The sequence below is a fragment of the Penicillium citrinum genome (assembly GCF_028827155.1).
Source record: "Penicillium citrinum strain IBT 23319 chromosome Unknown utg000007l:1.0-2040159.0:1.0-2041076.0, whole genome shotgun sequence".
Lineage (NCBI taxonomy): Eukaryota > Fungi > Ascomycota > Eurotiomycetes > Eurotiales > Aspergillaceae > Penicillium > Penicillium citrinum.
This window is the reverse complement of record NW_026622692.1, coordinates 1,568,245-1,589,199: the sequence shown is the minus strand read 5'-3', so window position 1 is coordinate 1,589,199 and position 20,955 is coordinate 1,568,245. Positions and strand designations below refer to the sequence as shown.

General features: G+C 45.9%; 10 protein-coding genes across 10 annotated transcripts; 3 read left to right on the top strand and 7 right to left on the bottom strand.

Moving 5' to 3' along the window:
- Positions 1 to 387: 387 nt before the first annotated feature.
- On the top strand, positions 388 to 2,841 carry N7469_008261 (Zn(II)2Cys6 transcription factor; the record flags this gene model as incomplete). The annotated part of the gene is made up of 7 exons (XM_056647179.1): positions 388 to 608; positions 675 to 942; positions 994 to 1,088; positions 1,144 to 1,724; positions 1,784 to 1,903; positions 1,966 to 2,247; positions 2,306 to 2,841. 7 exons carry the CDS (start codon positions 388 to 390, stop codon positions 2,839 to 2,841), a joined length of 2,103 nt encoding a protein of 700 aa, XP_056498730.1.
- Positions 2,842 to 3,478: 637 nt separating this feature from the next.
- Positions 3,479 to 5,435, top strand: N7469_008260 (MFS transporter; the record flags this gene model as incomplete). Its single annotated transcript, XM_056647178.1, has 7 exons — positions 3,479 to 3,533; positions 3,586 to 3,746; positions 3,820 to 4,233; positions 4,294 to 4,423; positions 4,702 to 4,722; positions 4,775 to 4,822; positions 4,879 to 5,435. The coding sequence occupies 7 exons, from the start codon at positions 3,479 to 3,481 to the stop codon at positions 5,433 to 5,435; spliced, it is 1,386 nt and encodes a 461-aa protein (XP_056498729.1).
- A 241-nt stretch (positions 5,436 to 5,676) lies between these two features.
- Positions 5,677 to 7,144, bottom strand: N7469_008259 (uncharacterized protein; the record flags this gene model as incomplete). Its single annotated transcript, XM_056647177.1, has 3 exons — positions 5,677 to 5,952; positions 6,063 to 6,699; positions 6,753 to 7,144. Coding segments are annotated over 3 exons (1,305 nt in total), but the record flags the coding sequence as incomplete, so codon positions are not given.
- Positions 7,145 to 8,088: 944 nt separating this feature from the next.
- N7469_008258 (elongation factor 1-beta family protein) lies at positions 8,089 to 8,696 on the top strand (the record flags this gene model as incomplete). Its single annotated transcript, XM_056647176.1, has 3 exons — positions 8,089 to 8,122; positions 8,183 to 8,374; positions 8,467 to 8,696. 3 exons carry the CDS (start codon positions 8,089 to 8,091, stop codon positions 8,694 to 8,696), a joined length of 456 nt encoding a protein of 151 aa, XP_056498727.1.
- A 406-nt stretch (positions 8,697 to 9,102) lies between these two features.
- N7469_008257 (uncharacterized protein) lies at positions 9,103 to 9,785 on the bottom strand (the record flags this gene model as incomplete). The annotated part of the gene is given in 3 exon segments (XM_056647175.1): positions 9,103 to 9,383; positions 9,400 to 9,433; positions 9,492 to 9,785. 3 exon segments carry the CDS (start codon positions 9,783 to 9,785, stop codon positions 9,103 to 9,105), a joined length of 609 nt encoding a protein of 202 aa, XP_056498726.1.
- A 493-nt stretch (positions 9,786 to 10,278) lies between these two features.
- On the bottom strand, positions 10,279 to 12,318 carry N7469_008256 (Zn(II)2Cys6 transcription factor; the record flags this gene model as incomplete). Its single annotated transcript, XM_056647174.1, has 2 exons — positions 10,279 to 11,364; positions 11,431 to 12,318. 2 exons carry the CDS (start codon positions 12,316 to 12,318, stop codon positions 10,279 to 10,281), a joined length of 1,974 nt encoding a protein of 657 aa, XP_056498725.1.
- A 575-nt stretch (positions 12,319 to 12,893) lies between these two features.
- On the bottom strand, positions 12,894 to 14,124 carry N7469_008255 (uncharacterized protein; the record flags this gene model as incomplete). Its single annotated transcript, XM_056647173.1, has 2 exons — positions 12,894 to 13,433; positions 13,534 to 14,124. 2 exons carry the CDS (start codon positions 14,122 to 14,124, stop codon positions 12,894 to 12,896), a joined length of 1,131 nt encoding a protein of 376 aa, XP_056498724.1.
- Positions 14,125 to 15,004: 880 nt separating this feature from the next.
- N7469_008254 (uncharacterized protein) lies at positions 15,005 to 15,501 on the bottom strand (the record flags this gene model as incomplete). Its single annotated transcript, XM_056647172.1, has 2 exons — positions 15,005 to 15,059; positions 15,122 to 15,501. 2 exons carry the CDS (start codon positions 15,499 to 15,501, stop codon positions 15,005 to 15,007), a joined length of 435 nt encoding a protein of 144 aa, XP_056498723.1.
- An 895-nt stretch (positions 15,502 to 16,396) lies between these two features.
- N7469_008253 (kinesin light chain) lies at positions 16,397 to 18,259 on the bottom strand (the record flags this gene model as incomplete). The annotated part of the gene is made up of 3 exons (XM_056647171.1): positions 16,397 to 16,935; positions 16,987 to 17,592; positions 17,698 to 18,259. The coding sequence occupies 3 exons, from the start codon at positions 18,257 to 18,259 to the stop codon at positions 16,397 to 16,399; spliced, it is 1,707 nt and encodes a 568-aa protein (XP_056498722.1).
- Positions 18,260 to 18,859: 600 nt separating this feature from the next.
- On the bottom strand, positions 18,860 to 20,472 carry N7469_008252 (putative nucleoside hydrolase; the record flags this gene model as incomplete). The annotated part of the gene is made up of 6 exons (XM_056647170.1): positions 18,860 to 19,489; positions 19,573 to 19,872; positions 19,941 to 19,975; positions 20,041 to 20,210; positions 20,270 to 20,373; positions 20,440 to 20,472. 6 exons carry the CDS (start codon positions 20,470 to 20,472, stop codon positions 18,860 to 18,862), a joined length of 1,272 nt encoding a protein of 423 aa, XP_056498721.1.
- Positions 20,473 to 20,955: the final 483 nt, after the last annotated feature.

The following is a 20,955-nucleotide window of genomic DNA, read 5'->3' as shown; positions in this document are numbered from 1 at the left end:
GCCCTGCCCCCAAATCCAAGCTAGGCCGTCGGGTCCACAGCGGTGACTCACTGCAGCGAGCCAAGAAGAATGGGCTAAAAGAAACTGCACTTGAAGTCCTATTATATCTTGTATTCATCAAGTCTTTTCCTTCGCGTACCCTAAACTGTTTATTTTACTATATGAGTCACATGACTCGTGATCCCCTAAATGGACCCCAGTTCCCGCATTCACACGTGACCGGGTTTGACTTTCCCCTCAAGTCCACGCTGACCGAAAAGATGCAAAATAGCACTTTCAATGGGCTTCAAGCCTCATCAGATATCCAGTTTTAGCTGCTGATCTGGGCTCGAGCAATATTTTTCCATTCGCATTGCCAGAACATCATGTACTGATTGCAGCGCAGCCATGAGCGAGAGGGGTTCGGAGATTGTCTTCCGAGCGGAGAACATTCCGGTCCGCTTCTTTAAAGCATGTCGGTGGTGTCGCCGGCAGAAGATGCGCTGCGATGCACGAAATCAAGTCCCTTGCTTTCGCTGCCGCTCAACGGGCCGAGATTGTATTCTTGACCCCATTGAAGATACGAGAAGACGCAACGACCGCCGGCGAAAGCCTTCCACCCCTGCACGGTAAATTTATGCTTCCCTGGTTCTCTTTTTTATAATTCACTTCCGTGTTTATTGATGTAGATATAGTGCCTCCGCGGTAGCTTCGCCATTAGATCATCGAAGTGGCTTTCATACTCCCGCATCAAGAGAGCGAGAATATTCTCCGGCAGCCGGGAATGCTTCCTTCGATACATCCATTGACTCACTACCAGAGTCATCAACTTTCAGAGAACCCAGGCGATCTCAGACTGCCGATCATCATGGTCCGGAGTCGCAACAACTAAGCCCGAATGATATGATTGCGCCAGTATCAGCGGTCCACTCAATGTCTGTTAATTTGCTCGGGTCTGATGATGTAAGTAGCAAGTCTATTCACGCGAAATGAAGTTAACTGACGGGGCTTCAGATATTTATGGAGCATTCATCTGGTGGGGATCCTCGAGGGGATATAATTGCTCGCGGCATTGTCACAGAAGAGCGTGCCCGAGTGATGTACGACCGGTATGGAATATAAATAATCCAACTTTGCATAAGAGAGTCTAAGCCTTCAATTTAGGTTTACCGGTGGTATGAAGAATTTCCTCGGCCTATTTGACCCGATTCGAGATACTTTCGATTCCATACGCTCCCGATCTCTATTCTGCTTTACTGTCATCATTTACTTGGCTAGCCGCGCTGTTGTGGACCTACGAAGTGATACACACATGCAACGTGTTTTACAGGATGAGGCTCAGAGACTGGCTGAAGACAGCTTTTTCGAACGGCCTACGAAACTTGAAACAGTGCAAGGGATGATACTTCTAGCAGCTTATTCCGAAAAGACTTGGTTCTCAACAGCGCTAATTTTACGAACTGCGCTGGATTCTGGGCTCGAAAAATCACTCGATAGGCTTTTGTCCCAAGAAGATGTTCCAAGGAGTTCGCTGTCTGCATCTATGGCGGATCGCCAATTGGTCTGGCAAACACGAACTTGGCTCATCAGTTTCACTCTAGAGCTAGATGTTGCTTCCGGAACTGGTCGAAAATCGCGTATTGGGGAAGTTGATATCATGAAATTGCGAAGATTCCTTGATTACCCGCTATCTCTTCCATCTGATATGCGAACTGTGTGTATAGTTGAGCTTCATCAACTTCGAGGTAAAGACCGGGTTACTCACATTCAACCTTTTTTGGGAAGCTCTGACTGATGAAAACAGGGAATTCACGCATGGTGATTGAAAATTGCGGAATAATTGGTGATATAGTGTCGACAGAGCTACCCGCCATCATGACGAGACTACAAAGCTGGTGGACGACCTGGGACGAGATTCACATGAGTAAGTACTCTTAAAGCCCTTAACAATGGAAGACGATCTCAAGTAATGACTGGTCTCGCAAGATAATGGATTTCATGCTGGAGCGTTCCAGAGAAGTAGTTTGAAGCTTATGCTTCTATATGCCAGGATCTTTGTGCTATGTGCTACCTTGGCTCGAATACAGAAACTACAGCCCACGTCCTCTAGCTCCGATACGGAAATCATTGACCAAAATGTTTTGAACCTATGGCAATCACTCATCACCACTATCATGGATCAGATGGCCTTTCTCATCAATGAGCCAGCTTACAGATGTCAATTGCCATGGGCCCCAACCTATCCAGCCTTGACAATCGCGTTTGTCAGTAAGTACTTCTTTTTATCCAAGCCCTACATTGGGCAGTCATGCTCATATACAAACAGCGACTTTTGCACTTCGCATCGCACGTTGGCGCCCGAACATGATAAATCAAGATCTTCTGCTAGAGAGAGCGGAAAAGATCTGCGACTTCTTGAAGCAGCCGCCTTACCCGGACATCCACCGCACAGTCTCCATCTTCGTGAACTACGCACGTGCTCTAATTGCAAGCCAACGCTCCCAAAGCAATGACAGCACGGAGGGACCCAACCCTAATGTATCAGACCAGGGTGATGGGTCCGTGCCTTCTTACAGCGGCCCTGATAGTCCCGTGCCGAACGCCCCTCCTCTAGCACCACTTGAGTATCCTCGTTATAGATCAAGCACTTCTATCCCGACTAACAAGGATCCAAGTATGGCCCCGCTTTCGAACAATGATGCAGCGGCTGCAACTAGACCGCCACTCCCAAGGCTGCCAGACACGATGGAAGCTCCCAACTGGACAATGTCCAACTCCATTGCAGACTCTTTCGGTCTTTTCGAAGAGGGACAGAACGATATATTTGACTTCTTACCAATGATGCCTTCATTGCCACATTAGAATCAGTATAATAATATGAAAACCGCCTCCTCAAAAGAACTTCTTCAAAGTCCAATAATCGTAGCTTGATTGATCTACAAAACCGGTTCCTCGAAGATAGTCGCGGTGGACCAAGGCACAGAATCGTGCATATTGAAAAGAATAATCTTGGGCTGCCATAACGTATTCGACATCCACATATCACATGGAATTGCGCGTTTCTCTCTATTTTGCCCGCATTTTGAGTAAAAGCGATGCAACGAAGAAAGATCTAGGCTTCGGAGGCGCCCGTCAGGGACCGGATCCTAATCGGGCCCGGGACTTTTTACCCTAAGGACCGGCTCCGGACCGCATCCGACCCACTCGCTCAAAATTCTGAAGTATAACGCTCTCTTCATTGGGTAGTTTCTAAGATCGCAAACATAATAGTTTGGAAAACTGGGCATGGATGCGGATTTTAGATACTGTGACTCAAATTCTTCATGGGCTTTCTGCCCCACCGGTTTAAGTGACCAGAAAGGACTTTCGTATATAGTTGTTGGTTTCCGCGGGTCGAAACGGGAAATTGGTATAGACATGGTTCGCAGTATTTTTTTTCTTTCTTACCCTTTTAACCTCTGTACCTAATTTATTTTGCTTATTTTGCTTCAATTTCAAAATGGCAATTCAGTCGGGCTCATCTATTCTAGCCAAATTCACGAATAATTCCCAAGGTGCGCCAGCTCCATTCGCAACATTCTTACTTTGACATCTAACAGCCTATAGACAAGAAACCTGCTCCAAATGAGACAGAAACCTGCTCTACAATGTCAAAGGATGATCATGTAATGGATGATGATAATTATTTGCTTGTTAATCTACCAAACCAAAAAACACTTGTCGAATTCACTGAGGATTCAAAAGTGAATCCAAACAACTGGCCTCTTGTACGCTTGAAGAATTTCTGTGATATACAACAAGATCAAATCATCCCATCATACTAACAAAGGTTTTGAATAGAGTAAAAAGATCTACAATGGAGTTATTGCACTCCTCGTCGTGCTTAATAGTGGAATCTCCTCTTCCTTGCCTAGCAATGCAGTCCCCGCTATCATGCAGGATTTCAACCTGTCAGGCGGCGGCCAAAAGGTCCTTCCAACCGCCATCTTTTTGATTGGATATTGTATTGGACCTCTCGTCTTTAGCCCACTCAGCGAAACCATCGGACGGAAGCCCGTTGTATTTTGGACATTTACTATCTTCTGGCTTGGCACGCTGGGCTGTGCTTTCGCGCCTAATTGGACCTCCCTCCTGGTATTTCGGGTAATCTGTGGTACTATGGCTGCTGCACCACAGACTGTTGTTGGTGGTCTTTATGCAGATATGTTTTCTGATCTGCGAGCTCGGGGCCGCGCGATGGCGATGTACATGTCGGTATGGCGCATACTTCAAGTTGATCATCACATCAACACCCAGATCCTAACAACATTTTAGGCTACTAGCTTTGGCCCAATTATCGGCCCCATAATATCTGGTTGCTCCGTTCAATATGGTTGGCGATGGACGTTTCGTATTGACTTGATTCTGAGTGGAATCACTTGGATTGGCCTACTCTTTCTAGCGGGTATGTCAAGCTTCCATTTACATTTTGCAGAATATAGGGCTAATACATATTGTATAGAAACATTTTCGCCTGCTTTACTCAAGCAACAATCTAGGAGACTGAGAAAGAAGAGTGGATCCGATCTGTATATTGCTCCTCAAGAGTTGAAGTCTGATGCCGCTTTCACCCTCACTCAAACATTCACTCGTCCTATTACCATGCTTCTTTTCGAACCCATCGTCCTTTTTACGGTATCTTTATTTCACTTGCATGGAGCATGGTATTTTTCTATTTCCAAGCATACCCCATCATCTTCAAGCGTACGTCTTTCAAAGGACCCTTTGATTCAGAGAAAGATTTAACTGTGTGCAGAAACATATCACTTTGATGTTGCGAAGACTTCTCTTACCTATATTCCAAGTAAGTCTCCTACACATTGGCGCCGGGGCAGTTGAACTCAAGCTTATTCCATACAGTGGGCATTGGTGCTGCATCATCCTGTCTTTTCGCCCTCTTCTACGACGCATTCTACGAGAAGTCAAAAAGACTTGGAAAGCGCTGGGCATCTAGCCCTGAATATCATCGACTTCCACTATCCTGCGTGGCCGGGCCATTGCTAACAATCAGTCTCTTCTGGCTAGCATGGTCAGCAAAGCAATCGATTCATTGGATTGCCCCGGTGCTGTCAGGCTTTGTCTTCGGCATCGGATACCAAACCATTTTCATTTCACTTCTCACATATGTCACCGATGCTTACCGTATTTACTCCGCGAGTGCATTGGCTTCTTCGATGATTTTGCGAAGCATTGCCGGTGCTCTGTTCCCCCTTGCCGCCGACCCTCTCTACGCAAAACTAGGAGTATCGTGGGGAACTTCGGTTCTTGGATTTGCCAGTCTGAGTTGTGTCCCTATTCCATTCGCATTACTTTATTTCGGACCCTGGATCCGAAAGCAAAGTTCTTTCTGCCAGCGTTTGTTGGAGGAAGATATGCTCAAATCGTCCAGTGGGACCAGAACACCAGCAGATGTATAACTCTTGCTCAGTGCGGATTTACGAAGTTATGATTAATGTTCTCTTGCATGGGGACTTGGGTATAAGGTTCGGGGGAAATTGCATTGGCTGCATTGGCATTTTTTGGGTTGTTTGGAATATTGGACCTACATTAATCCCTTAATCAATGGCTCATGCTAGTCTTGAGCTATTCCCAAATCTGTTTTAATCGTGTTTTGCTTGAAAGCGATAGAGAAACTCTTCAGTACTAAGGCTTATGCCATCAATGTAGCTCATCTCTTTTGAGATTTGTCCATCGCAATATCCAAGTATCAGGATTGTCAGGGGAAGTATCCTGATACGGAGGTGGGTCGCTTGGATCGCGCTCCTCAGGTTTCTTCTCTTCCAATGGTGTATTAATGGAGGCGTCAGCTTCAAGTGCGATACTCGGGTCAAACCCGAATCCAGAATTTGCATCATTTGATAAGAAATCGTCAAAATCGAAACTCTCGAGGAGATCGGGACGATCAAGGGCGCTGAAGTCAAGATTGAAGGCAGACTGTATGGTTATATTAGTATTGATGGCTTTAAAATGATCGAAGCTTTCAACGGCAAGAGCATCGAATCCAGGAATCTTCCAATGTCGAAAACTTTAGGTATTGAACATACATCCACGGACAATGGATTGTCAGGCTGCACTGAATGCTGAGGGTACTTATTCATCTCAGTCCAATTTCCTGGCGGCATCGATGCCGGCATATGCGCGAATGGTGTATCCGTTCTTACAGCACGGGGACCGGCTTTCTTGGCCCGTTTTCTCTTCAGAGCCTCTAATGGGAAACCATCCTCCGGTGGTTCTATCTGACGTTGCGGCTTTGCAAAATTAGCCGTAGTGGATCTGAAAGTCATCTCAAATGGGGTGCATACAGGATGGATTCCCAGCTGGGAAAATAGTTGTGATGCTCTGATTCCATGCTTCTGGCTCAGATCAGTCGCCTCGGAATGGTGCAAATTAATGAAGCCGTCTTTCAGTCTTCTGTATCGATTTTCATCGAGAAAGTGCTGTGCAGTATCGATATTGCCGAGCACAGCCTTTACCATATCATAGTAATGCTCAAGCTCATCTTTGCTTTTTGGCGGGGCTTGCGCTTTGTATGTGGAATCATTCCCATGTGTCTGTACATTTAAGTTGAAAAACTGTATAGACGTGGTCAACTGTTGGAACTTTTTTTCACTCTCAATCTTTTCCACCGCTAGCACTTGCAGAAGTTCGCGTTGTTCTTGAGCAGTATTCATTTCACGTCGACTATTAGATAGTCAATGCACAGAGCTAGAGTAATAAGTAAGGTCTGACGGTACCTGCGTAGTTGTCCGGCATAAATGACGACGTTTAGCATCAAAAGCATTGTTGATTTCAGACGTTCCAGGTTTCCAGCCACGGCATCCAAACGGGGTTCATTCATGAGAAACCAGATTTTCCGAGTTGCTTTTTCCAGGCGAGACTTTGACGAAGAAGGATCAGGATGCTGTTGTTCGATTTCGCTCTCGAGGTCCTTGAAAACTTTCCTGCATTCTTCCAGTACATCTTGGGCTGTGGCAAAGGCATCTGGGGAATACAAGGAAACCAAATCATCTTGACCAAGACTGTCACTTAATTGGCGAAGTACACTGCAAGTGAGCGCCACATCATTTGAAAGGCTTCGCAGTGCCTTATTGGCATTCTTGTATTTATGGGCAAAGGTGCATAGTTTGACTGAGAGACGACCCCCCCAGCTCGGCGACTTGAAGGGCCGCTGCAATGGTTCCCAAAACCTCAGCCATTAAGAACCAAGGGTACCTGCATCGCCAAAGAATCCAGTCTTTTTGGTGCAAAAACGGAGGAAGAGTCGTGAATTATGCTGGTCTTGAGCTTAGCCCCTCTTTGAATCTAGCCCCCACTAAATTGGGTGATGCTCCCAACTACGGAGTCAAGGATGTACATGCTAACTACATATCTCGCGGTACGGTCCGTTTATCAGCGCTCACAAAATAGCTATTTAAATACAGACTCAAGTAGATAATGCATGATTATCTGGGCAATGTCATTCATAATTTGAAGCTCAAATCTATTCTGTACACTTGAATTAATGGGTGACAATCCTTTCAAAATAGTACGGGATGTACTTCGAATTAGGGTTAGTCATCCCATGTGCCCCTCTCTTATCGGCCTAATCGGGGGTTGGCGGGGCAGAAGAATTCTTGCTGGTTCTACGAGGACTACGAGTATCAATTTTGACGATTTCAATTTGTGTTTCTTTAGACATTATCAATATGAACATAGAAAATAAAAGTAAATGAGGAATTTCCAATTTAACCCCCATTTGAAGTCAGTCCCAGCTATCAGACAGTCTGTCTCCCTTTGGGAACTCTAGAGGTCCATTCTACTTTATCTCATGCTGTGCATACAGTCGTACTGTAATTTTCAATCCTCGGTACAGCACTCTCCACCAATGAAACAGTACAATTGCAACTGGTGGCAACCGTTAGAAACGCGCTAGTTCGAAATTTGCAGCAATTTGCGCGGAAGTGCCCCCCCCACCAGAACCGCACCGCAGCAATAAAATTTACTGCTCGATCCTCGCTCCCCTCCATCCCCCCACCATTTTCCTTACTCCTACACTTCTCACCCTCCATCCTTACCTTCAAAACATTCACAATGGCTGCTGAGTCTGCTCCCAACACCGTTCCCCGTACGTGATATCGCTCTATGAATATCTATCGCATTGACTTGTACTGACTGCTTATTCTAGCCGCGGAGGTTCCCGCCGCCACCAAGCCTGCCGACGAGGAGGAGGACCTTTTCGGTTCTGACTCTGAGGAGGAGGATCCCGCCGTCGTTGCTGAGCGCAAGAAGAACCTGGAGGAGTACAAGGCCAAGAAGGCTGCCAAGGGACCTAAGCCCGCCGCTAAGTCCATGGTCACCCTGGAGGTGAAGCCCTGGGGTATGTTTGATCTTTTTTTTACTGTTTTTTTTCGGCCTAGGCCTGTCTATACTGCTGTCATATGTCCAATACTAACCACTCTGGTTTTATAGATGACGAGACCAACCTCGAGGAGCTCGAAGCCAACGTCCGCGCCATCGAGATGGACGGTCTGGTTTGGGGTGCCTCCAAGTTCGTCGACATCGGTTACGGTATTAAGAAGCTCCAGATCAACATTGTCGTCGAGGACGAGAAGGTTTCCACCGATGAGCTCCAGGCTCAGATCGAGGAGGATGAGGACCACGTTCAGTCCACCGACGTCGCCGCTATGCAGAAGATCTAAACTCGGGTCATCATATAATATGACCAAACAAAAATACGAATACCAAAGTTCCAATTTATATCTCATTCCGTCTCATTTCGGTCTATAATTTTAAACTTTATGCCTTGTGCGAATTCTTTGCCCGTGTCTCCGCGAAAACTCATCGGAAATTCTGCGGGTTAAAGTCTGGATAGAGCTGTCAAGCATTAAGATAGCCCAGAGACTCGGCATTGGCAGGAATGTTGTCTTGACGGATGTATTAGCTGTATATCCTCTGGGCTATGTGCAGACCGAAACGTCTTATCAAGCAATGAGGATCTTGAGCAACAGCTTGTTTAGACCTTTCCAAGCTTGTTTCGATCAATTCTTTCGATACCTAGGAACTGGGTGAGTAATCTAAAGACTTGAGAGGGGCGTGGTAGTTTGATCATATGTGTTTTCTTTCGACTTTCATGCCGATAATCTCTTTCCCAATCTGGATAGCCTCCTTCTGGCTAAGGACATCACCATAGGTGTATACGTATCTATTGAGAGTTCGGTCACCTTGGATGATACGTGCCACGAAGCGCCCAATATCAGGAACATTGGTAAGGATATTAGGAGCCGTTCCATCTCCATAAATTTTGGTTTCTGGCATTAAATTTGAGTCGATTCCGCCGAATGGAATAATCGGGTACCTGGCTGGATACTCATAATCAACATCAATGACTGTTATAAGAAAGACCTATGGATTTGATCTCATTGTAGATCTCCTCTCTCTGTTGACAAATTGTTAGCTTACTGAAAAATCATTCTTGAATATCGTTGAGGATATACCTCATCTCGAAGTAGCGTAACACCCTGTGGAGGCGCGAGTGTAGAAAAAGCACAGGGAACAAATCCTTTGATACCAGCAAGCTTGGCAGGTTGAAGCACTTTCTTCTCTAGAACCAGATCGTTTGGTCCAATTACATTGATTAAAGTATCAAAGCCAGTTATAATAGATACGAGATTGCTCGAGTCTTCGAGGTCGACCAAATGTATCTTGATGCCTAGGACTTGGATCTTTCGGGGCAGCACAGAGTCTGGACTCTCTAGAACCTCAATGTGCCAGTGATGATGACATTCCATATATTAATCACTGACAAAAGACGATATTACTATTGACCAGATCAACTTACAAAATTGCCGGATTCTACCAGTCCATCCAGATAGAGAGAGTGCGGCGTCACCTACAACGCCCATGAGCAGCACTTTTTGCTTAGTAGTTATTGTAGATGTTTGAATTGATGAGATTCTGGTTCTGTGTAAATGTGTAAAATAAACCTTTATTTTATTGGAAGCTATATTTCCGATGAGGCGTTACGTGAACATCTGCCGCCCTCAATTTACCCCACAACCATCCCATTAGTGACTTGGGAGATATTAGCACTGGTATGTACTAAATAAGAGTAATAGAGGATGAGTCCGCAAAAAGGATGAAAATCATAGCATAGGATGCACTTTCAACACTTCACTGGGTCATGAATTACTAGTAGTATCCATCTAAACATCTAGTCCCTGGTTCCAGAAACCCATATCTAATATGATAACTCCTTATAATACAGCAAATCATCATGTAGACCTATGACTGTCCAGTTCCATACTGCCCCATAATCGAACTTTGCGCCAAAAAGTTCCAATCGGGGAACTCCAGCCAATTCAGATCCCAATTATACATATCCAAAAGCTCATCACGAGCCGAATCGTTCATTTCCACCTGTCCCGCATAATCACCATCAGCTAAAGACTCCGCAGAACCAGAACCAGAGCCAGATATAATCTGCGAATGCCGGACTCTCAACGCCTTTGCTCGAAGCTGTTTCAGCATCGGCCATTTGGGACCTGGGTCCGGCCAGGAGGGGTCATTATCTACTAAGTCGAAATGGCGATTGACGCTGTGCCAGGCATGCTCGCTGTATGAGCTATTCGGGTAGACACATAAATACCAAAGGATGTAGGTAAGTAGATGGAGTTGGGAATAGGTAGACGTTAACCAGCGGAAACCGCGGAGTAACTCATCCGTGTATAACTCCAATCCGAGATCCAGGGCTTTCAGGGCTAGGCTGAGTAGTTCAGTTGCAGCATTTGGGTCAATGGCTGAACAGTCTGTGCCTTGTTTTTGCAGTGCTTTTTGATATATGTGGACCTCTGCTTTTGAGGTCAATACCTGTACGAGAATTGCACCGTGGCGTTGGATGGGGATATCTGTGTGTGCGTATTGGATGAAGCGGGTATGTAGCCGTTCTTTCATTTCTTTCAAGATTTGAGATGGTTGATCTTTATCCGATGAAGTATTAACAGAGCGAGTCATTGGAACCCACATTTTGTGAACCTCGGTGATGATCAAGTTGAACGACATTTCAGTCCAATATTGCTTAGACTGTACTGGTTCTGTGGAAGTTTCGCTTATATTCTGATCATCGATGTTAGATGGAAACTTTGTGTCACCATTGTATTCATGCTCGGCGGCCAGAATGCCGTGATCCTCGGCCATACGGGCGTCGGTGCAGAATAGAGACCACCAGACTCGTCGGCGGAGTTCACATTCTAAGGGCGATAGTTTGAAGTTTTCTCCGTCCCGATGAAGACCGATAGACTGCGCTGCTCTAATCGCTAAACCACGTAAAGTGAAGCCAGCGCGTCCACTGTTGCTGTAACGCAAACATGTCTAATAAAGAAACAGCATTAGCTTCCGCCAAAACATTACTTGTAGGTAATCACTTGCTCCTCTTACCAGGTATATTGTCATTGCCTGTATCGAGGATAAAGTAGGTGAATCCAGGAAAGACGAATTATAGATACTCAACTCCATCCCCTGCTGATACCGACGTAGATCCATACGAATTTGCTCATTAGTCGGATCATCGCTCAACAGCGCCGTCGTGGCACTAAAAAGGATCGAAAAAAGAAGACAATGAACTTCAGGTCGAGCTGAATCAGGCCGACTTATCGCAGCAAAGATACGCGGCTGTGTTGTGGGGATATGAAGTACCTTTATTACCGGTTCGACACGAGCTAGAAATGTCTGCCAGAGTAGTGTTGCTTGATACCGACCTGGGTAAAGAGACTTGAAATCCATTTGCGTTAGGAGTGGATTAGTTATTATGCCGTCTACTTTGAGAGGAGGCGGCTTTCGTGGGTCACTGGTCTCTGTACTCGGCGTTCCAATGGCAGATTGTAATTCTTGCTCTTTTTCGAGTACTCGTGACAGAAACGGCTCGTCGATGTAAGCGCCGTCCCTGACAAGAACACCGTGGCTCCGGTTTGACTCCCCGGGTGATCTATTGTTGGGTGTATGGATATGATCATGGATTGAAGCTGATGTCGGTACTGATAGAGGAGCAGCTCTAGGAAGGGGAAGCTGTTGCTGCGATCGTGTTTGGGATGTAGACGAACTTCCAGCTAGAGTTGCGATAGAGCGTTCCAACTGCTCTAGTCTTGATACAACGTCGGTCACGCTTGTTTTCGGGGCTCTTCTCTTGCCTTTGCGAGGTCCTGGGTATTGACAGGTTTCGCCAAGATTCACGCATCTATTGCATGGTGAATTCTTGTCGCATTTGACCTTTCGCTCGTGGCAACGAAGACAAGATCGTTCCACGTTGTAGCGTCGAATGCTCTCCATTGTATTAGAGCTAACACACTAAGCCTCTTTGGCGCAACAAAAGGGAATTCGAGACGCAGCTTATATTAAAACCATGTACTTTTTAAGAATGAACTTGAACATTTGATATGTTCGTCGGCCTTCGGACGTTCGGACCTTGACAAAGCAGAGTCTGCCAATCAGAAGTGAGAAGTGGGGCTTTACTACATAGAGGGATTAAAGTATGGAGCGTACACGGAGTATCAGTATAAGTTGTTAATGGAATATCTTTGATGAATATCTATCACTGGTTTAGGACTCTAAACTCAATTTTAAAACCCAAGTTTTACGTGACATGGACTAGGATATAGACAATCTGTACAGAAGATGAAAAAATAGAAGAACGGCAACGAAATATTGCATACAGCGTGGCCCCAACATCCCACATTATAAGCACAAATGTCGCCTTTGAGATCTGAAGAAAAAAGAAGAAAGAAGAAGAAGAAAAAGAAAAAAGAACAAAGGACTAAGAACGCTCAGTAATAACCACCATTGAAGTTCCCAAATTGAACACCTTGAAGTCATTCAGTCGCTGAAAATAAAAACACATAATCACTTTATGAGATCAGGAGATCCCGTACACTCATCCCTTTTCTTCTCTGAGAATCCGATACGGAGTTTTGTCTCTCTGGCGCAGGGTACAAAGTAGTACCGGTAGAGAAATGCTCAGTAATTGAGTCGGCGGTGCCCCGACGATCTCGAGTTAGCATGAGCAAGGCAGCCGAAGCTTCATGATCAATACCCTGTAGGTCTTGAACCTTATCCAAAGAGTGATAAGAAGGTCCCAGTGCCGGACTAGGCAATATCGAGGGAGCCTCTGGCAATGTGTGAACAGATGGTAGACGAGTGCGTGGGGAAAATGACGGCGATACGTCTGAGATCTGTCCGCTTGGCGGCAATATCTCGGGGGAGGCAGGTTCAGAACAGGAATAGACGGAGGATTGAGCATTTTGTGGTAGTTGATTGGATATTTCCTGTATTCCTTCGGCAGTAAAGTCTGGAGATGGCGGTGATGGTGGTATGGCTGAATGATGTCCGCCGTCTGTCTTGAGATCTTGAATTATTTGTTCCAAATAGTTGACATAGTCGATGCTGGCCTATGGTTTGGAGTCAGCACATCACCATTCGAGTTTTTAGTACAAATCCATGGCCGTATATCGGAACATAGAGTATTGGGCATGGAGGTTAGCACCATACCTGAAGGATGGCCAACTTGTGCATCTCTTGTCCTCGACAAGCAGGAATCATATCTTTCAAAGTACCGAATTCCTCATTCATCTTCGAGCGACGTCGTCTCTCGATCAAACTATGCGCTGTCTTCCGAGCGATTTTACGACCCGCTGCACTAGTTGCACTAGGCTTCTTCTTGGATGCTGTCGCTGTTTGGGCAGTTGAATCGGCCGACTGGCTGGTCATCTTTCCATTTTCCTTCGACTTTGCAGGTGATTTTGAGGTAGTAGGACTCTTTGGCTTCATCTGTATAATCTTGCGAGTTCTTGTCGGTGGTGGAGGTAGATCAAAATCTTCTAAGGGGCGTTTTGTCCCAGCCCCCGACCGTGAAGTATGATGGGTCTGGTGACGACCGCGAGGTGGTAACTCTGGCGAAGTAGGTGAAGCAGGTTCATACGTGGGATCAGACTGCGAGGAACGACGACTATCGGAATCTTCTTTGGCGGGACTAATGGCAGCAGGAGGCAAGGCAAACACATCAGTGCCTTCTATTGGTTTGTCCTTAACTGAAAACCCGCCTGACATGGCGGGAGTAGGAGGAAATCGTGACCGAGACATGGTCTTGAAAGGGAAAGGAAGAAGAACGTTGTTCAAAAGGAGGAAAGAGAAGAAGAATGAGAGGAAAAGGTTCAATAAGGGGACCACTGTTGTACTTCCAACCTTCTTATTAAATATGTAGGTCCATTAAAATTCAGAGAATTACTAGGGGATTATGCTACCTTACATACTGTCGTAAGGTACCTTTTGGGGTTATTGGGACAATGTTCATCGATTGCGGACTCCCCAGTGTCGCGTGCTTGCCCACGAGTCGAAATGGCGAATGCTGATTGGTTGATGAGGGAGCTCGTGCCGCAAGAAGCAACGCGCATTTGCTGGTGGACGGTGGGGTCTGAGCTTATTCTAGCCCAAGTACTCAACAATACATTTGGCAGTGCTGGGGTACATTGCCATCCGGGCAGTCCAGCACGTGCGCTTCAATTATTATGGGAGACTCCATCACATGCGGTCATTCCCAGTTTGAGGTGGTCCTTGTTCCTTAGTCATTTCTCTAATGTAGGATAATCTTGCTGATCGGAGTACTATCGGAGTACCAGACTTCGGCAAATATATACTACGGATGTACAGAACAAGCACTTAGGGTTTATGACCAAGTGGCAAGATGGAGTCTTGTCCTCCGATATCACCCAGAATAGTGTCGATCTCGGGGTACTTTCTAAAAAAAAAAAAATCAATTGGAAGAAAAGACGGACAAAAAAGAATTCCTAGAATTATACGATCCTAAATCATCATATTGACTAAACTAAGATTCGGCAGGTTACAGTCCCGAGAACATCGATATCACACGCTAGAACGATCCATTCAAATATCACACACAATTAATCCAAATACTTTTTCATCCAAATATAGTACTATCCCTCCACCTCAAATCCTATGGAAATTACTCAAAATCCGATGGGTGGCACTTGGAAGAGCACTGCTTGTACGTCTCATCACTGAAAATTGAGTTAGCCCTGACCCAAACATGGATCCTTTCTCGAAACATGACTCAACTTACCAAGTCTTATCTTCATCCGGCATCGCAATATTGCATGTCTGTGCCTCCAATGAGCACAACTCGTGACAGTGGTTGATATGCTTAACGTGGTTCGGGATGTTCGAGTTCAAAGGGATATCAACGTTTTGCACACCATGAGAAGCTTGCGGCTTCTTGCTGTTTCCCTTGCTAGTGCTACTCTTTTGAGGCCTGGTAGTACCTGTAGTAAGAGGTACCTTGCCCTTTGTCCCTGTTGTAGTGGCATTGTGGGGAGTCGTGCTGTTGCTGGGAACATGCACCGAAATTCGGCCGCCGTGGTAAGGGCCAGCAAATCGGGGGAGAACAGCCGCATTGGCGGTCATAGCCAGAAGGCAGAGGCCCAGGACGTTGGTGAGTTGCATTTTGTAGTAGTAGAATCAGCAGTTGCAAGGGATGAATGAGTATCCTGGAGGATGAACAGTGTCAACTTGGAATCTTGATAGAGATGATATAGATGGGAATGGTTCTGATGAACCCCTCAGGAGATCGCTTTTATATGAATCCCCCCCTTTCATGAAAAGCCTCTTAGTGGCAGGGGTCAATTCACCGAGTCTAAAAAAAGCCTCTTGGATTGTGAAGTTGTAACCAGACAGGCTTTCTGTATGGTATAAAGCGTGCCGATCCCTAGGATACCACATTCCACATTCCAGTCCATGGCTGTCGCGCTTCCCCGGACGCATTGAGGTAAAGCTTCATTGTTGCGGAGGCTGGGAAAGCTTATAGCAGGTTTGAGATGGATTTGGGCTCGCACTATCTGTCAAAGACGACTGGTAGCAAGCCAAGGAATGGAATTATGATGCAAAGATAGATCACGGTCGAGAAGTCAACCCAAATGTACGCAGCTGCGAGTTTACATTCCTCAGCTCAGATGCTGTCAAAGCGCCCTATCACGGCGATTAGGAAAAATTTAGGGATATCTTGGCTTTCCACTGTGAAGTCAGTTCACAAGATGAAGGTGGAACCCCTTGAACATGACAGACACCCGGGCCAACGATGCAATGCGCTAAAGTAAGTAAGTAGTTGGCTAACTTCGTAGGATCTTTGCCAAAGTCCAAGTAAAAGAGTTGTTAATGCTACTAGTACCAGTTCGTTTTCAATAAAATTCAAGGTCCTAGTATGGAATTAACCCCAATTTTCGCCTGTATGCAATTATTGTACATTTGATTTGGAGTTCAAATGGTGAACCCAACTATCAAGCATGATACCTCCCTCCAATAGATTAAGTTATACCTATAACTGATAGGTATCACCGCTATCCTAAGCGGCAACTCCATCAAAAGCATACCAGTGAAACTCAGGGTAAACCTCCCTATTCAAGACCGCCAGCGTCCACGCATGAACACAATTATGCATGTTCCAAGACTGTGAACCCGCACTATCCTCCGCCGTCGCGGGATCCAAGAAGCAGAATTCAGCTATAATCTCCATCAAATGTTGAATCCTTCTGTCAGACGTTTTCATCAGGTGCTGCCAATTACCCTCCAGTTCTCCATTGATCGGCTTGATGAGTTCGTGTCGGATTTTCTTATTATCAAAGTAAGCCAAACACCCTAGTAATTTGGCCGCTTCTAGAGAGCTTGATTTCAATCGAGCATATGCTGAGTTCCACGCTGTATGGAGTGATCTACCATATTCGGGTAATCTGATGTAGTTGTAGGTGTTGAAGATCCAATGGTCCTTATAGTCGTTGAGATAGTGCTCGAATGTGCATTTATTTCGCTTGATGTAGACGCCGGCCGTGGCTAACGCGAGTGGAAGGCCGCCGAGTCTCTTCACAAGTTCTTTTGCGGTGGGATCTAAACTGCTGTTAGTTCGGCTTCCCGCTAAACGTCAAAAGTTTTCCGTACCTTCAAGGGCATTTCCTCGCTCTGATCGAGCCGCTAAGGCTCTAAGACTACCCTCTTCGTCCAATGGTCCTATGGGAAAAAAGTGACCAGATACAGTGGCTGGTGATTGAGTAGTAACCAGAATTGTTCCGTGTGTTCCACCGGGGCAGTACTGGCTGATACTGAATTGATCGGGGTCATCGTATCCATCGAATATCAATAACCATCCTCTATTGTTTGTGTCGGACAACCATCGAAGAGTATGCTGTACAGCATCTTCACTATCCGGTATATTTTTGAAAATTCTTTTCGCAATCTTCTTGAAACTTTCCCTCAATTTCGACTCGGATGAAGCATCAAGTAGAATGGCTGAGTCATATGTTGGATCCAAGCGTTCACAATGAAGTTTTGCATATGCAATGCACAGTTGTGTCTTTCCCATACCCGCCTTGCCGCCAATGACTAGACGTTGTTGTTTAACAGAATTTTGAGCAGGAATCAAATGTTGTGTTAACTGTGCGAGATCAAACTCGCGACCCTGGAAATACTCTGGTGCAATCCATACTGTTTGACTCAGGTCCATTCCTAAAGGGCGGTGGAAGCTGAAATCGAGCTCGGGCTGATTTACTGGACAAGTTGAATGGTTAGCGCTCGTCATGTCTTTCCAATTTTTATGATGAGCCTTGCTATGTATGATAGTATCATCAGGTAAATGTTCTTATCAATACTCACCGTAGGTATATTGCTGAATTCCACCAATGTTTTGTTTCCCGTAGATGTTGTTCTGAAGTCCATACGCCTGATTTACATCTCGTACTTGGACTTGACTGCCACTTTCGAAGTATTTGGGGATGTTCATTTGTTTTTCTGACCTGCGCTCCGATCTTGTTGAATGTATTAAACTGCTCTTTGTTGAGCATTTGACATTCTCATGGCTATCGATATCCTTACTTATATCGTCGGATCCAAGAGTATAACATCTGCGATGGTTGATCTCTCTCGGGATCATCCTAGTTATAACTTCGCGCAACGCGTGAGACTTTTTATCGCAAGCATCGAACTTTTTGATTAAATCATCGTAAATATGGCTCGGTAGTGAATCATGTGCCACTCCTGGAGTAGTGCTCTTTTGCTTGTAAGGCGTTTCACGGGGTATGACCATCGAACCATCAAGTGTTCCCCAAAGATTTCCGGCTACTTTGAGATAGTCGAAAGCTCGCTGGTAGTTTTGAAGTGATTGATCAAGGATCGTGGCGACTGTGGAAAATACACCAGCATTCTCGATTCCTGGCATATTTGCCGACCTAGGGACTAACTCTTGTAATAATTATCACAAGAATGAAAGAGTGAAAGTGTATGAGGTTGGAGATAGCTCAGTGAAATTCAACAATTTCGCAGACCATGCGGGCATCCTTAGTTATAGCTCATGATCAATCGTCATACACAACCCAATCATACTATACGATACTGTCTTGATCCAGCAACATGGTCTGACTATCAGCGCTAATTGTGACGAATTGTCCTAAACTGGTTTATAGTGCTGATCTTACCTGGTTGCGGTCTCATCCGACCAATCATCGTGGGGCTTATAACGCGCGCTTAGACAATACAAGGATTATTTTTAGGATGATCCACAGTCTGCAGGACAATCATTCCGGCTGTCACTGTGAAGACAAAATTTATGGGGCGATCAGCTGCATGAAATTTAGTCCAGGCCGGATCCGAGCAGGATTGACAACTTCTATTTGGCGTACGCAGTATCCAATTGGAGGGTCCCTCGTTTCTGTCAATCATACAATCCTTCTCAATACAAGGGCCGGATCATGATTTGCGAATACCAAAAAGTTTATATTCGTTCAACCATCTATGTCATCAATTCTCTAGTCATAAATCTCTAACCAAAAAGCTTGTCAATAATGACCTGGCCAAAGTCGGACTCGTTCGGCGATTGGTCCATCCGATAGACACGGTTACCAGCGCGGGTACTCAACCAATGTCCATGATCATTCGAACTCTCCTCGTCGCCGTCAATGCGGTGACGGTTACGACGATCCACTACACACATGCCACGAGTCCATTGGCCAAGGGTCTCGATTCGGATGTCTTCGGGGGAGTTGGGTGCAGGAGCCCATCGTGGATCCTCCGATGTCAAAGCATACCAGACGCAAACAGGGTCGTGCAAGCTCAATTGAGCATCATCTCCGACATGACCAGGGTGTAGACGTTCCAGAGTACGGAAAGTGTGTCCCATGAATGCATTGACCCATTCTGCGAGAGGAGAGCCCTTTGCGAGCAGTGGGGTGACTGCGGTGCGGAACTGACCACGGGAGATGTTATGACGCAGAGTAATGTCTAAAGAGAAGAGGCGAAGGGTCAATTGCTTGCTCAGTTTAGCAGGGTAAGCGGGCAGCTGTGAAATTGTTGAAGGGGGCAGAGTTGAGTTCGGGTTAGGCGATGTGAGAGCGTAGATCCGGGCAGCGGCAAAGGCATCCGCGTAAGCGTTGAACTCGCCCATTGGAGTCACCTATAGATTGTGGTTGGTCAATTCTGAACGGATATAAACAAGGCTTTAGGTAGTAAAAATTTGCTATAGGCTAAACCACATACATTACCAGGCTCATTCACGGCACCACCCATTACAACTACCTCCTTCACGCGTAGGAAAGTCTCTGGGTCTTCGGCAGCTGCAAGTGCCAGATTGGTGAGGGGACCGACAGCCACTAAAGTGACCGAGTCGGGTTCATTCTCGCGCAGTGCTCGAAGAATCTCCTTATGCGCAGGGAGCTTGGATGGAACGAAAGACTGATCCACGTCTCTAGGGCCCGCGTTGACGGTCTCAATTCCATGGGAATCGCGGACAGGGTCAAAGAGATGCGCCCACTCATGGTTTGGGGTGAGATGTGGGTGCTGTATGGTAAAAATCAGTACACTTCATTCTCTTGCGGGGGCAAATATGTGGTTGCATCTGAACATACGCTAGCATGGATACCTCCGAGTCCATCGGTGCCATCTGCGGGGTAGTTAGTACATAATGCGTTTGAGAGGGGAAAAGAAAAATGGATGGCCAAGACGTACGAAAGTAGTCTGCCAGCATCTTTTGATCCTCAAGAGGATCTTTGGCACCAACAGCAACTATAGGGCGGGAGGCGCGCATAGCACCGAAGCCTTCGGGGAGCCCGTTTTCGCGACGCCACTGGGTCTCGCGTTCGAGGATATGGAACATAGAAACCACATTGCGAAGACAGCTATTTTTAAATGATCAGAATTCTGTTGTACCGGTAGAAAAAAATAGACGAATGCTCACTTTTCAACTTCGATATTACCAAAGGTTAAAGAAATCAGCAAAATTTCGACTTCCTCTGGCTTGGCAGACAAAGCTAGCAGCAGAGCGAGAATGTCGTCAATACCCTGTATAAATAAACATCAGATCAAATCTAGCCAGGTTCTGAATATTCTAGTCTAGTAAATACCTACAGGGTCGGTATCGATGATAATCTTCTTTGCCATTGCGAAAGTGGATTGGATATATGTAGAAAAGTGGAAAAGGGAGTGCAAGTGGAAAACTTGGAAGTTGATATGATATGATATAAAAAAGTGCCTGACTAACAGCGATCCAAGTGGTCGCGGGTTGGCCCGGCCTTCTCATCCGCTTCATCTATTCTCTCCGTGAATATCCTCAGGTATCTTCTACTATGTATACTCTTACAGTTTACTACTACTGAAATTGTCCGGTATACATAGACTGATTATGATTCGCTACAACACCAAAAATGACCGGCTTTACTTTCCGGGCCCCTCGTGGCGGGCGTGAGGGCCGTCTGTAAGGGATGCCGAATCCCTGCCGGATCGACAGCCATCTTCAACCACTCAGCCTAGACCCTGACCAGACGGGTCTTTGTCCTTGCGACAGTGTACATAAACACATATCCAAGGTACTCCGTATTTGACACTAGTCAAGAAAGGAGTCCCACTGGGGAGGACAAGGTGGAA